Source organism: Melanostigma gelatinosum, assembly GCF_949748355.1.
Source record: "Melanostigma gelatinosum genome assembly, chromosome: 23".
NCBI classification, from domain to species: Eukaryota; Metazoa; Chordata; class Actinopteri; order Perciformes; family Zoarcidae; genus Melanostigma; species Melanostigma gelatinosum.
In genome coordinates this window covers 15,495,177-15,510,701 of record NC_136656.1, presented here as the reverse complement: position 1 = coordinate 15,510,701, position 15,525 = coordinate 15,495,177, and the positions used below count along the sequence as shown (strand labels likewise).

The window sequence follows — 15,525 nt, the reverse complement described above, 5'->3', positions numbered from 1 at the left end:
GAATAGTCTCTAGTTTGAGGGTGCATCTGTCGCCACACATCAGTCAGGTTTAGATCTTTCATAAATGATAAGGTAGTTTTAGCTGCTTTTGTTTTGGATGTTGTTGTGGCTGATTTATCTAATATAGGATCTAAACAAAAATGAAAATCGCCTCCTACAAGTATGTTTTGTTGTCCCCCTGATACCTTCATAAAAATATCTTGAATAAAGGATTCATCATCATAGTTAGGTGCGTATAAGTTTAACAGTGTCCAGGGTTCCGAGTAGATTTGGCAATTAACTAGGACATAGCGGCCTGATGGATCAATTAGTTTCTCCAATTGTCACTGGAATGTTTTTATTTATTAAAATAGAAACCCCCCTGGCTTTCGAGTTAAATGATGATGATAGTACGTGTCCTACCCATTCTCTTCTCAGCTTTTTATGCTCCTGTGTGGTAAGATGGGTCTCTTGTAAAAAAGCGATATCTGTTTGCAATTTTTTAAGGTGTGTCAAAACTCTCTTCCTTTGAACAGGTCGATTTAGCCCATTCACATTAAAGCTAACAAATTTCACGACCCTACACATTGATGCTAAGTGTGGACATCAGAGTGTCATAGCCTCTTTGTAAATTCACTGTGCAAAAGCCAGTGTATCTCCTATGATCAAATACAAATTGATAAACTAAAGCACCAACATTAACAAAGAAAACAATCCCCTTTACCCACCCCTCTCCCCCCCAAGTGCCGAATCCTAAACATCTGACACTATCTTCCCGATCAAACTGGGTTGTGCACTTTGCACTTGTCAAGTATGACATGTCTGGCTGGTTCAAACAAACCAGCCCAAGGCTCTGTCTAAAAAAAGAGTTTTACAATATGTATAGTATCCAATTTTAAGTGTAACAAGAAATTATAACAAACGCTGAAAACACCCTTTTCTGAAATGATTAGGATGCAAACAGGGTGGATTAACATGAAACCAATCTATCAGAAGTAAACTTAAACTTCAATTGTTGCCATCACTTACTTTATCTCAACATCTATAGCATAAAGAGTGACGCCGATGCTAAAGATAGATAGCTCCTAAGAGCTGCCGCTACGTGTCTGGGTTTCCTCCACCTGTTGGTTCTGTCCGCCTGGTCCGTTATGTTTGTCCCGGGAGCCGCGCAGGAATGCCGCCGCTTCTTTTGGTGTTTTGAAGAATTTTCTTCTTCCGTCGGGAAGCGTGATCCTCATGCTGCGTTCACACCGGTCGCGTTGATTTTTTGACGCGCGTCGAGATTACATACAAAGTCTATGCACAGACGCGATGAGACTGGCGCGCCGCGATTTTGCGATGGCGCTGCGCGTTGGACGCGTTATTGCAGTGTGGTGGACGCGTTGGACGCCGCAAAATCGCCAACGCGCGAGTTGAAATTTTTCAACTTCAGCGACATAATCGCGTGACGCTGTGGCGCGATAGCCAATCAGCGTTGAGTTGCTCCCCCTGTCATCACTGGCTTTCTGCCGTTGTTGAATCAGGAAATAAATCCTGTAGCCGTCTGTGTTCACCCAGAGCTCTACGATACCTCATATCAACAGAGACCGGACCAAACTATGTGTATACATGTGTGTGTGTAAACCATACGGTACAAACAATGAATAGACGCTGCCGTATTTACGTCTACATGACGTTATTGAGTGCTGGTGGAGCTGCTACGATGTTAGCATAGCCTACCACCGATCCATCAGAGCTCCATTGAGAAGACCAGTAGCCTACAAATCGGCATCATTACGTAGTTATTTCGGAGTCCCTTTTTGTCGGTTTATTGCCGTTGAATCACAGCCAAATCAGTTTATGTTGTGTTCCTACAGCTGTAGTAAACAGCGACCGGTGGCTTGCTAGACAGTGAATACAGCTCGATACAATCCACGGAGCTCCTCTGAACAATATTATGAACCAGACATGACGGCGTTTGGCATTCCGATGTTTGAGGGACTTCCACAACACGTACAAAACACGTACAAACACGTCCTTATTCCTTTCACGGTTGACAGCGGAAAGAAATGGCAGCCAGGTGAACGGCTTCCAGGACGATAAACCACGCCCCCTCTCCGGCGCTACGAGATTTTGCGGCGTTTGGTGTGAACACGACCGGCGGCGCGTTGGACGCGATTGTGCAGTGCGTCAAAAAATCAACGCGACCGGTGTGAACGCAGCAAGTGTTACAGGATGAAGCAGGGCAAACGGGATGTCCTTGGATCGAAGCTCCCTCTTAACTTGGTCGAACTCCTTTCTGCGTTTCATCAAGCTGGCGCTCAGGTCAGGGAAAAACAACACAGGCTTATCTTCGTACATGACGGGGCCGTTGTTCTCTTTGGACCTCTGTGTGGCGATGCGCAGGATTTTTTCCCGGTCTTGATATTTAAACAGGCGTATCAATACATGTCTCGGCCTCTGGTCTGCAGGTGGACGGTGTGTAAGAGTTCGGTGTGCTCGCTCTATGATCAGCGGCTCAGTGAAATGCTCTCGTCCGAGAGTGGCTGGAATCCATTTGGTAAAAAAGTTCACAGGATCGTTTCCCTCTCAGTCCTCCTTCAGGTTAACGACACGTATATTGTTGCGTCGGCTGTAGTTTTCCAGCTGGTCGACTTTCTCCAGTAAAAAGTCATTTTCTTCACTTAGCTTTTGGACCGTGAATCTCGGCTCACCAGCTGGTCCTCTGCTGTGCCAATGCGGTCTTCCGCTTCGGTTATGCGGGTGCTCAGTGTATCCAGCATTGTTTTCAGTCCAGAGATAGATTGGTTCATTTCTGCGGTTTTAGAGTCGAGTTTACTGGAGAGAGCTTGGTTACCGTTTCGTATCTCTTGAAGAATGAGTGAGTCTTTCACACCGCCCAGGTGTTCTTGTGCTGCCGCCGCCATGACATGAGCTTCTTCGTCGCTATTCTCAGCAGTTGTTGTATCAGCAGATGTCAGAGTTTGCTCAACAGTTGACTTTAGTTGTTTGTATCTGGTTCCGCGGACCATATTAAAGCTGTCCAACCCGGTTGGGACTGAGTTTGGGTGTTTTAAAAGGTTTTAAATTGGATTTGTTTGAAGAGCCTCTGGGCCAGCGTCTACTAGCTTCGCTGCATCACCTGACTCCCGCAAACTCCACTGCTGACCTGTGAGGTCGGTAACCACTTATTTTCATTTGCCAAGAAGCTGTTATTACATTTACCAGACAAAGGAATATTACTGGTTATGTTCAGATTTGACTCACTAAATATAACAACTCAAATATAATGTATTATTAATTCATAAACTATCCAGCATCATATTAGAATGTGAAGCTCCACCTTGAACAGAGTGATGTACATTTAAGTACATTATGCTTATAATGCCTCTCTTTCACACTTCACTTGAAGTAAACATGTGAAAGCAGAACTTTCACTGTGTTTTACTATTATTAGTTAATCATTTTACGACAGAACTTTGAACAGCTCTTTGCCTCTAACACTGTCGATACCAACACTCCCAGTTAGAGTATATATATATATATATATATATATAAGGGTGAAACGGAAAGCAAGGCAGCGATATCTTGGAGCCCAAAATCCCTAAATCTGCCCCTGAAAAACAAACGTGTGTCAGGGTCACTCACAGCCAGACACATCGGTGAAACACACTTCGGAGGCGTATTAGTCACTTGCTTTGACATACCTCATTCTAAAGTACAGCATGGATTTAATTAGCGGAGGTATTTTGCTGGCAGTAACATCATTAGTGTCATACGTTAGTTTTACGTCTCACAGCAGAGAAATTCATTCATGGGGGAAAAACACAGCCAAGTGGTGAAATGCACTACGACGCTGCTTCCAGTTGACTCATGTTGACTCAGAGAAGTGAAGAAGAGTCCGGTTGTAACGTCCAGCATCCAGCAGCAAACGTGAGCTGGCCCGCTGCAGGCAACATGCTGAGTCTGAAGAGGCCTGAACAGTGCGCTGCTAACCTGTTCATTCATATTGAACTATTCACATATGAAGCTCCACACCCAACATGGCACTCCCTTGGGTCCCCAGCAACACACCCACCAAGTGTGAAGTAGATCGGAGGAACAGCTGTCGAGACATGCGAAGGACACACATATAAACAGTACACACACACACACACTGCAGTTATCAGTCCATGAATTCTCACAGGAATACAAACTTTGGATTGATGTCTATTCATCGTTCTTGTGACTTTGTTCTCGGATGCATTTTAATCGTGTTACTCTGTACTGCTCTTAATTTGTCTTTGTTTCACTGCCTCCCAGGTATTCCAATGGCTTTATCTTCCTCCTCATGTACAAACCTTTACCAAATGTCCAGCACAAGGTAGCGGTCAGTAACACCAGAAGAGCATGCGCTATTATCACTAAGACAAGTGAGATATGTGTTGATGAACTGGATCCCCATTAGCTGACGCTCTTGGCGGCTGCTGTTCTCCCTGATGGGTCCACAGAAAGAACAAAACATACAATACATGACGTAAAACATACATTTCGAACAGTACAGTCTGAGACATAGGATGAATCGTCAATGGTAAATGGACTGTACTTGTAAGTCTGATTAAATACTACATTTCTGAAAAACATGAGAAAGCAATGAGAAGTTTCATTTGAACTGAGAACCATGACTGGCAGAGTATATGCTCTTATTTGTTCTTATTGAGCAAGTGCCAATCTGGCCGCTCGGTTTTAAACTGTAGTTTATTGATGTCTTTCTTTGCTGCCGCATATTTATGGCCGGGGGACATGAATATGTAAAGCAGCATTTTCCCACTCTGCAAAACATGACCAGTCAAGCGACTGGACTTGCTACATATTTGTTGTCGCTGTGACAAGTCTTTATCTGGTTTACACATGCAGACTAACTCATGACTCTTGCAGTTCAAAGAAAGACCTAGAAGCTTTTTCACAGTAGTGTTGGTGAGGCATCGTGCTGAAGACAGAACCAGCACCAAGAAGTGCACGGAAGCAGGGGGACCCACCTCAAAGAGGCTCAGAAAGCTTTTAATAGTTGTACTAGAATATAACCAAGACCTTAACCATGTTCTACTGTGACGACCCCCCCCCCCCCCCCCCTTCGTCTGTGTCCTGTTTGCTGTCTCTTTCATCAGCTGAGAGCCACACTGGAGCCTGGTGGGAGTGTCAGCTACAGCACCTGAACACACTCTCCTTTGGCTCACACACTGCTGATTTGTTTCGTTTAGTTCATGTGTTCTTTGAATAAATTTGTTTATTTATCACTTTTAACTCATCTGGTCTCCCATGTATGCTGCAGCCTTTGAGCCGGGTCTTTCAGTTCACATGTGTCCCGTGCCAAATATGAGTCTGTCTGAGGCTCTGTAATGTCTATGAGGTCATAATAACTGGCTACAGGCGTGGCTCCACATCCATTCACCCTTCCGTGCTGTCAGTCGCTAATTAAAAAATGCATGTTGTTCTCTCCCAGTCTGCTGTGGAGTGTGGCCTGCTTCTCATTCTTCAGGGAAATTTGGAAAGTGGCCACTGCACCCCTCCCCCACCTCCACCCCATCCTGCTGAAAGTGCTGGTTCAAAGACTTCCTGACATCTGGCCACAGCAGTCATTGCTGGAGGGTGAATGGGGGAAAGGGCGGGCAGCCTGTGGTCCTGGTTTACTGATGTACAGGAAGTTTAGTTTCTTCAGAATGTAATGTTGCAAAAGAGGAGCCAATCCAACATAAGTCATTTTGTTTGGACAGCCAACATGCGAAATATAATTAAGACAGTGTCAAAGCATTTAAAGGCCTATAAAGTGATATTGTATGAAAACCTCATGCTTGCAACACACTACATCAATACATTTGACATAAAAGCCTAATTGGCCAGAGGAAATGAGCCTCTGTATCCCGTTGCTTCTATTTAGTCTGTATTAAGTGTACATTTCTTTGGTCATAAATATTTCAAATAAAATGATACAAATGTGTGCGTGCAGCTCTTTTTTGGCCATGCAGGTTTAGCCACTGCATTAAATGCGGCCCTAAGATAATTTATCCAGGGAGATGGATCACGCTAGATGACACATTACAGTTATAGTATCAAATCAAAAACAAATGTGGAAGGTCAGAAAGAAAGTATTATAGAAACCCATGAATCATATAAGCTTACAATAAGCTTATGAAATAATAAAAAAATGTACAAGAGACTAAACAAAAACTAGGCAACTCTTCTACATTATTAAAAACACAGGGTACAGTCATAGTGCCTCGTAATAGACAATAACACAGCGATATGAGGGAACACAACACTAGAGGGTAATACTGAGATTTTGGACGTTGTAACAATACTCGTGTAATAGATGCAATGTTATAACATAGCTATTGATAGGTGCATTCCTGTTTAAATATATTGTTGGTGAGTCATAGCTCCAGCATTATGAGGCTCTTTACAATGAAAGCAAATGAAGAGAGGCTTGTTCAGGCACTTTTAAAAGGTCGATATTCAGAGGCACATAGCGGGGGGGGGAGGGTACAAAGTAGTGCTCTAACAAGATTACTCAACAGGAACAAACTGCGCAGATAACGGGAACCCCCTTAGCACGGCACCGCACGGGTTACCTCCTGTCGTTCTGCAATATTCCGCTTTGTCTTCCTCACGTGCGTGTTGAGGACAAAACCGCAAAAATACATGAGAAGGAAAAAGCAGAAAGGGCAAAGCTTAGAAATAGTTCCCACTGTCCATTGAGGACGCGCGCAGTTAATCAGAAGTGGACCGGAAACTGAGTGAATTCGCCTTCAAAATAAAAGGGTATGGTCACGTTCAGGCCTGACCATATAAGCACAGTTTCTTTGATGGCATTCTTGACAATGTAAGTGACATAATTCAGAATGAAAAACAATATAATAAGTGTAAGTGGATATTAGCTACCATGTAGCCTACATGCTGAAAATATACATTCTATATTACATCTACAATATCATAGACCATCTACAACATACTAGTAGCCTGTATGATGACATGATGACATGACTATATGATGACATAAATAACTTATGAGAAAAATATAGAATTAAAAATATAAAGAATCGTATAAAATGTGATAATGATGCAAACCATCAAAGAAAATATATAAAATAGAGCTCAGTACAGTTTACTGTTGTTCTGCAGGTTTTCACTTGGCAATGTCAGTTTTTGCCCGTGTTAACAGCAAAATATTTCATATTTTTCTTTTAATAGAGGGGTTCTAACCGTTGCCAAAACTTATTTTGCACATATTATTGTGCATATATGTTTTAATAAATTGTTTCCAACATCCTGTTCTCTTTTGTCCTTCCTTATCATTGTAGTGTATGCAGTCATTGTTGTTGTTTTTCGTTACATCCTGAATAACTAGCCTACCTTTGTAAAGGTAGGCCTACATTCTGTGTTGGCGAAAGTGCAGGAATGCCAGCACAGCTGATTTGATGTAAAGGTCTTGTGAAAATGACAGAAATATTAATCACGTGCATTTAAGCAATATGACCCCTAAAGAGTGTTACGTCACGGCCTCTGAGTTTCATTTTGAAGCTCACAACCGGAACCCAGGTATTATGGCGTGCGTAGCTTGACGCTGGTACCTGTCAAACAGTCCCCCGTTCTCCTCGGTGTGTTGCCGAAATGCCGGTTGGCTTCAGACTAACAGGGCTGAAGACTCACGGCAGTGTGCTGTCGCTCACAGAATGTATTCAAAGTTGACCTTGCGTCCCCGGCACGCTTAACGGATTGCTCACCGGTCCCGGGGGATTTCTTCTTCTCCGCAGCGCCCTGCATTGCAACGGAATGGGAGCTGAATGAAGTGGAAGTCGGACGTGGATACAGGCTGATAGGACCAGGAACAACAGGAGGAAGAGCAGCCTTCTGTAGCCTGATACAGTGCTGATCGCGGCATGACCTACTTAGCACAGAGCTTGATGGACTGTCTTCAGGACGTCTCTGCTGCTGTATGGGTACATTGATGGACTGTCTTCAGGACGTCTCTGCTGCTGTATGGATACATTGATGGACTGTCTTCAGGACGTCTCTGCTGCTGTATGGATACATTGATGGACTGTCTTCAGGACGTCTCTGCTGCTGTATGGGTACATTGATGGACTGTCTTCAGGATGTCTCTGCTGCTGTATGGGTACATTGATGGACTGTCTTCAGGACGTCTCTGCTGCTGTATGGGTACATTGATGGACTGTCTTCAGGACGTCTCTGCTGCTGTATGGGTACATTGATGGACTGTCTTCAGGACGTCTCTGCTGCTGTATGGATACATTGATGGACTGTCTTCAGGACGTCTCTGCTGCTGTATGGGTACATTGATGGACGTGTATTCAGGACATCTCTGCTGCTGTATAGATACATTGATGGACTGTCTTCAGGACGTCTCTGCTGCTGTATGGATACATTGATGGACTGTCTTCAGGACGTCTCTGCTGCTGTATGGGTACATTGATGGACTGTCTTCAGGACGTCTCTGCTGCTGTATGGATACATTGATGGACTGTCTTCAGGACGTCTCTGCTGCTGTATAGATACATTGATGGACGTGTATTCAGGACATCTCTGCTGCTGTATGGGTACATTGATGGACTGTCTTCAGGACGTCTCTGCTGCTGTATGGGTACATTGATGGACTGTCTTCAGGACGTCTCTGCTGCTGTATGGGTACATTGATGGACGTGTATTCAGGACATCTCTGCTGCTGTATGGGTACATTGATGGACTGTCTTCAGGACGTCTCTGCTGCTGTATAGATACATTGATGGACGTGTATTCAGGACATCTCTGCTGCTGTATGGGTACATTGATGGACTGTCTTCAGGACGTCTCTGCTGCTGTATGGGTACATTGATGGACTGTCTTCAGGACGTCTCTGCTGCTGTATGGGTACATTGATGGACGTGTATTCAGGACATCTCTGCTGCTGTATGGGTACATTCATGGACGTGTATTCAGGACATCTCTGCTGCTGTATGGATACATTGATGGACTGTCTTCAGGACGTCTCTGCTGCTGTATGGGTACATTGATGGACGTGTATTCAGGACATCTCTGCTGCTGTATGGATACATTGATGGACTGTCTTCAGGACGTCTCTGCTGCTGTATGGGTACATTGATGGACGTGTATTCAGGACATCTCTGCTGCTGTATGGATACATTGATGGACTGTCTTCAGGACGTCTCTGCTGCTGTATGGGTACATTGATGGACGTGTATTCAGGACATCTCTGCTGCTGTATGGGTACATTGTGGACGTGTATTCAGGACATCTCTGCTGCTGTATGGGTACATTGATGGACTGTCTTCAGGACGTCTCTGCTGCTGTATGGGTACATTGATGGACTGTCTTCAGGACGTCTCTGCTGCTGTATGGGTACATTGATGGACGTGTATTCAGGACATCTCTGCTGCTGTATGGATACATTGATGGACTGTCTTCAGGACGTCTCTGCTGCTGTATGGGTACATTGATGGACTGTCTTCAGGACGTCTCTGCTGCTGTATGGGTACATTGATGGACTGTCTTCAGGACGTCTCTGCTGCTGTATGGATACATTGACGCGCTGCTCAACCATGTAACACAGTAATAAGTGACCTTCATTTTGATTTGCTGCTTCAGAACTGTCCACAAGACACGTGAAGTCGCTTTTGACTGAACAAACAGAAGCATCCACGCCGTCCATATCCTATGTAGTCGGGGAACTAAATAAAATGCACTAAAAGCAGTGCATGCTGGATGTTTTGCTGACCTTTTGCTCGGGGTTTAAGAGAAAACCAAAAGGAAAAATTAACCAAGCAGGTGGCCCAGGGATTCTGGGTACTACTCTCTGCCCTGCCTTTTTCTGTCTGTCTGACTATACACCAGCTCTGCTCTTTGGACGAGTCGACAGCTCGCGGTGCCCACAGTGGAGCCGGGATCAAAGGTCCGAAGAAGACCAGGGCTGAAAGGTCTTTTTTAAGCCGGAGGAGCCTGCAGATGTCTTATCTACTCATTAGCAAGAGCGTGTATGGGGATCACTTACTATGCTGTGATTAGCAATGAAGTCATCAGCCAAGCAATAAACACTGAAGTGCTGTGCAGGAAAAGACAGATTCAAATAGACTTTTTTGACCGTCAGCAAACTGAACATTATGCTACTGAACTGTGGCCATCCGTTACCCCTTCTGAGGCATACGGATGTGCCGCCGCGTGTCATCGAAAACTTCATCCTGACTGGCTACCGCTTCCCAAACTACAGCCTAAGAGATTGCTTACTATCGGCATTCAGGCCCACCAATGAAACAGGCAACTTCTGGACACACTTCCTCCCAGTTTTTATTTTTTCATACTATTTTGTGGCGGTGTTTGGTTGGGAAGGTGCACCAAATGGCGACGCCCCGTTCTTCTATCCGTTGTGGAACTACTTTATTGGGGTGTTCTGTCTGTTAATGGCTAGCAGCATGGCCCACCTGCTCAACTCAATGTCTCTGGTGGTAAGAGAAGTCTGCTTCTTTGTGGATTACGGCACTATCAGTTCCTACACCGTTGGCTCATCATTGGCGTACTACTACTACATCCACCCTCGGGCAGGGGTAGTTGAGACGGGAGGCCGAAATGGCTCCCATATGGACTTGAAACTTGAACCTGCAGGATCTCTTACATCATCCTATGCAATCCCAGATTTCTCTGTGTTTTTTGAGACCTTCTACATCCCGACCGCATGCGTTGTAGCAATCATTTGCGTCATATCTTGCTGCAACACTCGCCATAGGTGGAGGCGGCATCGGTACGTCATCCGAACCTTTGTTTTCCTCCTCCCGTTCCTCATCTCCTCCACGCCAGTCTTCTACCGCCTCCTCACTAGATCGCCTTACTCCACCACCTCCTCTTTCGCAGCTTCCACCTCCACAGCCAGCTTCTTCTATCGCCACTGCCTCTGGCTGCTGGTGTCGGCCGTCTTCAACATCAGCAAGTTCCCCGAGCGGCTAGCCCCGGGCCGCTTCGACATCTGGGGGCACAGCCACCAGTGGTTCCACTGTTGCACGTTTTTGTCCATCCTCGACGAACTCCACATGATCAAGACCGAGGTGAGGGCAATCCTGCTCAGCCCAACTCTGCTTTTGCCCCCTGCAATCCTCTCCCGTCTACCTGGACCTACCATAGCTTCCACCTACGGGGTGATGTTCCTCCTCCAGACCACCATCATCTCCATCATCGTGTGGTTCTCCTGGCATGCCACCAGCATCTATGGACCCCAGAGAGACCAGCTGGAAAAGGAACACCTCAAGAAACCCCTGAAATGCCACTGATCACAAAGACATCTTTTTTTTTTTTTTATCCCAACTGTGAAGGAAGGTTTGCACACGCATACAGAGCCATGCCACAAAGACAAGTAAAACAATATTTCTCTCCTAATTTCAAGTCCCTCATATGTTCCAATCCCTTCAACAGCTTTTTTTTCAAGCTTTCATGAACGGAAATCTGGGACGATGGGAGATGAAATTCTGGAAATGGATTATATTCTGAGCTCACCGCAGGGTGGCTGCCTGGTTGAGTGGTTATTGAAAGTCCTTGCCAGTTCTTTCCCCTGAGCTCATCCAGCATGTTCCAACAGGATGTCTGAGCAGTGGTGATAATAACTACCTCCAGGGACTGTACACTTGAGGACACTGGAAAGGTGTTGGTACCCAGAATAACTGTTCCATATAACATGTGGGTAATGTGTCGTAAATGTAAGCGTCAGCATTTACAGAAGTTGCTGTTGTCAAGTAGTTCCTCCTGTTCCACTTCCCCTTCCCTCTGACCTTACACAGCATCTTCTGAAAAGTCTCTGCTATGGTTGCTGTTGGAACTTTTGTTTCACATTGAATGAATCCTTTTCTGGCCTTATCACCGTATCTTCCTCTTGACGCCCACACGCAGTCTCATTTCCTCTTTCCAAGTGACACTTGCAGCAGGAAGTGCGGTGGCCTTGACGACGCAACAGAAATAGCTGAGAGCTCATATGAGTCGTAAAGTAAAGCACGTTCGGGGGGAAGCCATTAAGAAGCCATGTTCGCTTTGTAACCTTTAAGGACGCAATCATTACTGAAGCATATAATGATGTCCTGATGACATGTCCTGTTGAGTTATTTAGAATACATCTGTATGGTTTTCATTACTCTGATGACTAGTTCTTCATAGATTATGCTCACATGGCTTAAAGTGTAAATCTCATGTTTTATAATCAGTATGAAAAGCAGACTGGACCTAGTACCCACTCTACATACATGGTTTGCATCATACCAGCAACAGCTCCAGTTTGAAGGCCTGCTGTGTGATGGATGATGGAGGAACAAGGACGATGGAAGCAGAGGTTGGGCATTGTATGTCGTGTGATGTACAGCAACCTCTCATAGCTAAAGCCATACTTTGGAAAAGTGGTATTTAAAAGGCTCGCAATATTGTACTGTTGTACAACAGTATATCATCAGGTGTAGCAGTTGCGTACTCTCCGTTGTGTTGTGTTTAATTCAGGACACGATATCTTTTGATGGCTCCAACCAGACGTTTATTCATCGGACAGAATATAGCTGGTAAAAGACAGAACAGCTTCAGTGACTCTCATAGACAACGTTGTGGTCACAAGCTCCGGAACACTGTTAAATCAAAAGGGACAAATACTTAAGCTAACTGTTGTTAGCATGTTACTCATGCTAAATGCTAAATCAGTTAAAACCATTTGCTCTAGAAATTATAAATTAAAACAATTCTACGACCAAAAAGGGACTTCTAGACTCTCTATATGTATCTCTCTCTCTCTGTATATATATATATATATATATATATATATATATATATATGTATATATATATACATATATATATATACATATATATATATATATGTATATATATATACATATATATATATATATACATATATATATATATATATATATATATGTATATATATATACATATATGTATATATATATACATATATATATATATATATATGTATATATATATATATATATATACATATATATATATATATATATATATATATATATATATGTATATATATATACATATATGTATATACATATATATATATATATACATATGTATATATATATACATATGTATATACATATATATATATATATGTGTATATATATGTATATATATATACATATATATATATATATATATATATATATATATATATATATATATATATATATATGTGTATATATATATATGTACATCAGACATCGAATGAGATGTTTCACAACGGAGCTTGTCACAGGTCAAGCTACCATGAAAACAGCTTGCTTCAGACTAGTTCATGAAAGCTGGGCGCACCACTAGAGTCTGCAAGCAGCCAGCAGAGGGCGCTGTTACACACAACCCACTTGTCTCCATGGGGAACTAATGATACGTTGTAAATGATATTTAAACAAGGAAATAATATGAAAATGATAAGGATTAGCAATAACTTAAATAATATAGTAATACTAGCAACCAATGGCCAGGATGGCAAGTGGAATCATTAACTCTGTTACACAGGCACAGATTAGATTACAGTAATGGTTGACTGAGCAGTTTGTACCTTATATATCATCACGTTCAAGTCACAGAGCTAAGCATGATATACCTGGCATTCTTAACCAGAAGGTCATTTAATGCTGCTGTTATGAAGATCCTTCCATAATCCTCAGTGACTCTTGTACCCTTGAAGTACCCCCAAAAGATTTTCTTTTTAATTGTGCGCACACAAGATAAATAATAAATAATCATTCTTTGGGGGTCCGTAGTCTTCCAATCATCTGGAAAAAGATCAGTTATAATCGCCTTATTTCATAGCTCGATACAAAAATATATATTTTAGCTTGTGAAACAAGCAAAGGGAGTAATTCTTGTCTCGCTGGATATGAAACAGAGGAACAGGTTTAAAAATACATCTTTCATGCTGGAATGTTTGTTCATCCCAGTGGACAGAAAAGTGATTAAACAATCGGGAATTATCGTCAGAACAACATCAAATGTTGTCAAGGACCTTCTGGTTTTTTAAAAAACTATGAGGTATTTATCATTTGAGAAGATGACGTCACGGTAAAGAGAGCTGGCATAAGAGCTCTGTTGTGTTTTTCATGGAATCTCAAACCCATTTTAATGTTTTTTTTCAACGTGCTTGGGTTTGTGAGAGGCACAAACTGGGTTCACCATGTAGATGAAATGCTATCATCTCTTTATTCAACGTTCAACTGCATGACGCAGTGTTTGGCCTTATTGCTAGCAGGTATTGCTGTGTTGTAGGATCATATCCTGTCTGCATAAATGTTAGTTTTTACCCCTTGTTGAAATAGCCATGTAGACGTCTGCTCTCCCGTCTTTCTTGTTGTTTTGGAATGAGTTCTGCTCCATGACTCGCCCTGTTTGGTTGCTTAAAGCTTCAGACTCAGCCATGTTTGGGTTTGGATGTTTTAAATTAAATGTATTAAGAAATTATTTTTCTCTCTGTGACTGTGCCAATTGTCTGTGTCCATGTCTGTCATGTGTTTCATGTAGAAGCACAGTGTCCAGAGAGAAGGGGGAACGCTAACGCTGTGCTAACGTCAGTAATGGATCAAAGAAGGCTAAAGTCCAGCCTTTTAGGCCCAGCTGAACTTGTTCTAATGTCCCAGCTGAAAAGAAAAGAAACGATATTGTCGAACCTACTTGTGTCAATGATACTGGCTGACAGTTATTTCTGCTGGCTCACATTTACTGGCAGGTTCAATTATTTTTGCTAAAATGCGTTTTTCGTCTTCAACAAAATCAATGTGGTGGTTTCAAGACCCGTCTGCTGAAGCGTCCACGAACAAGACACGTAGTGCTGCTGTGTACCCGAGCCAGTCCTCCCTGATGAGGGGACAGCAAGTAGGATTGGTGTAGAGCAGGGATTCCCAAAGTGGGGTGCGCGCACCCCTGGGGGTGCGCGAGCTGCCTCTAGGGGGTGCGCGAGAGGAAAAATGTAATGGCGGTGCAGTCCTGTCTCCTAAAAATTACGTTCCCCCAAAACTAAAATGCATTCTCAATTACGTTTTACCACGAACGTATTTTCTCCCTGATTACGTTTGTGTTTGACCTACAAATACGCTTCTCATCAACATATCTTTGCCATACTCCAGTCTTTATTATTTTTCTGTGATCTGCCTCGCCTCTAACCACAAGTTATTGACCCGCGGCCTGTTCCGAGGGCTGACAGACCTGACGATCGGGTGCCTCACGGCGGGGACGGCTGGAGACCTCGCGTCCCAGCGCCAACGGGTGAGCGCGCGCCACTCGGAACCATAAAACCATGTCCCGGATTTCACCCGGGGGACATTCTGGAGGTATTGTGACCGGGTGATGTGCCTCGTTGCTGGGGAGGTATGAGCCGAGAGTGGCGGGGTGTTATGGAGGTATATATTACAACTCGGTGTTGTTCCCGTGCGTGGATGAGCGCATTTCTGCCGGAGACAGGCGGCGTGTTGTGGTCGTATTCTGACCGCGTAATAGGGAGAAGGAGAGGCGGTGGTGGAGAGGGAAAAATGTTAAA

At 43.6% G+C, this 15,525-nt stretch overlaps 1 protein-coding gene across 1 annotated transcript; it reads left to right on the top strand.

The window, feature by feature from the left end:
* The first annotated feature begins 9,745 nt into the window (after positions 1-9,745).
* On the top strand, positions 9,746-12,747 carry paqr9 (progestin and adipoQ receptor family member 9). Its single transcript, XM_079295982.1, has one exon. The coding sequence runs from the start codon at positions 10,110-10,112 to the stop codon at positions 11,265-11,267; it is 1,158 nt and encodes a 385-aa protein (XP_079152108.1). The 5' UTR covers positions 9,746-10,109; the 3' UTR covers positions 11,268-12,747.
* The last annotated feature ends 2,778 nt before the right edge of the window (positions 12,748-15,525 follow it).

Bases quoted from the DNA above. Each gene is read 5' to 3' on its own strand.
- paqr9 (XM_079295982.1), top strand. From the start codon at position 10,110: ATGCTACTGAACTGTGGCCATCCGTTACCCCTTCTGAGGCATACGGAT.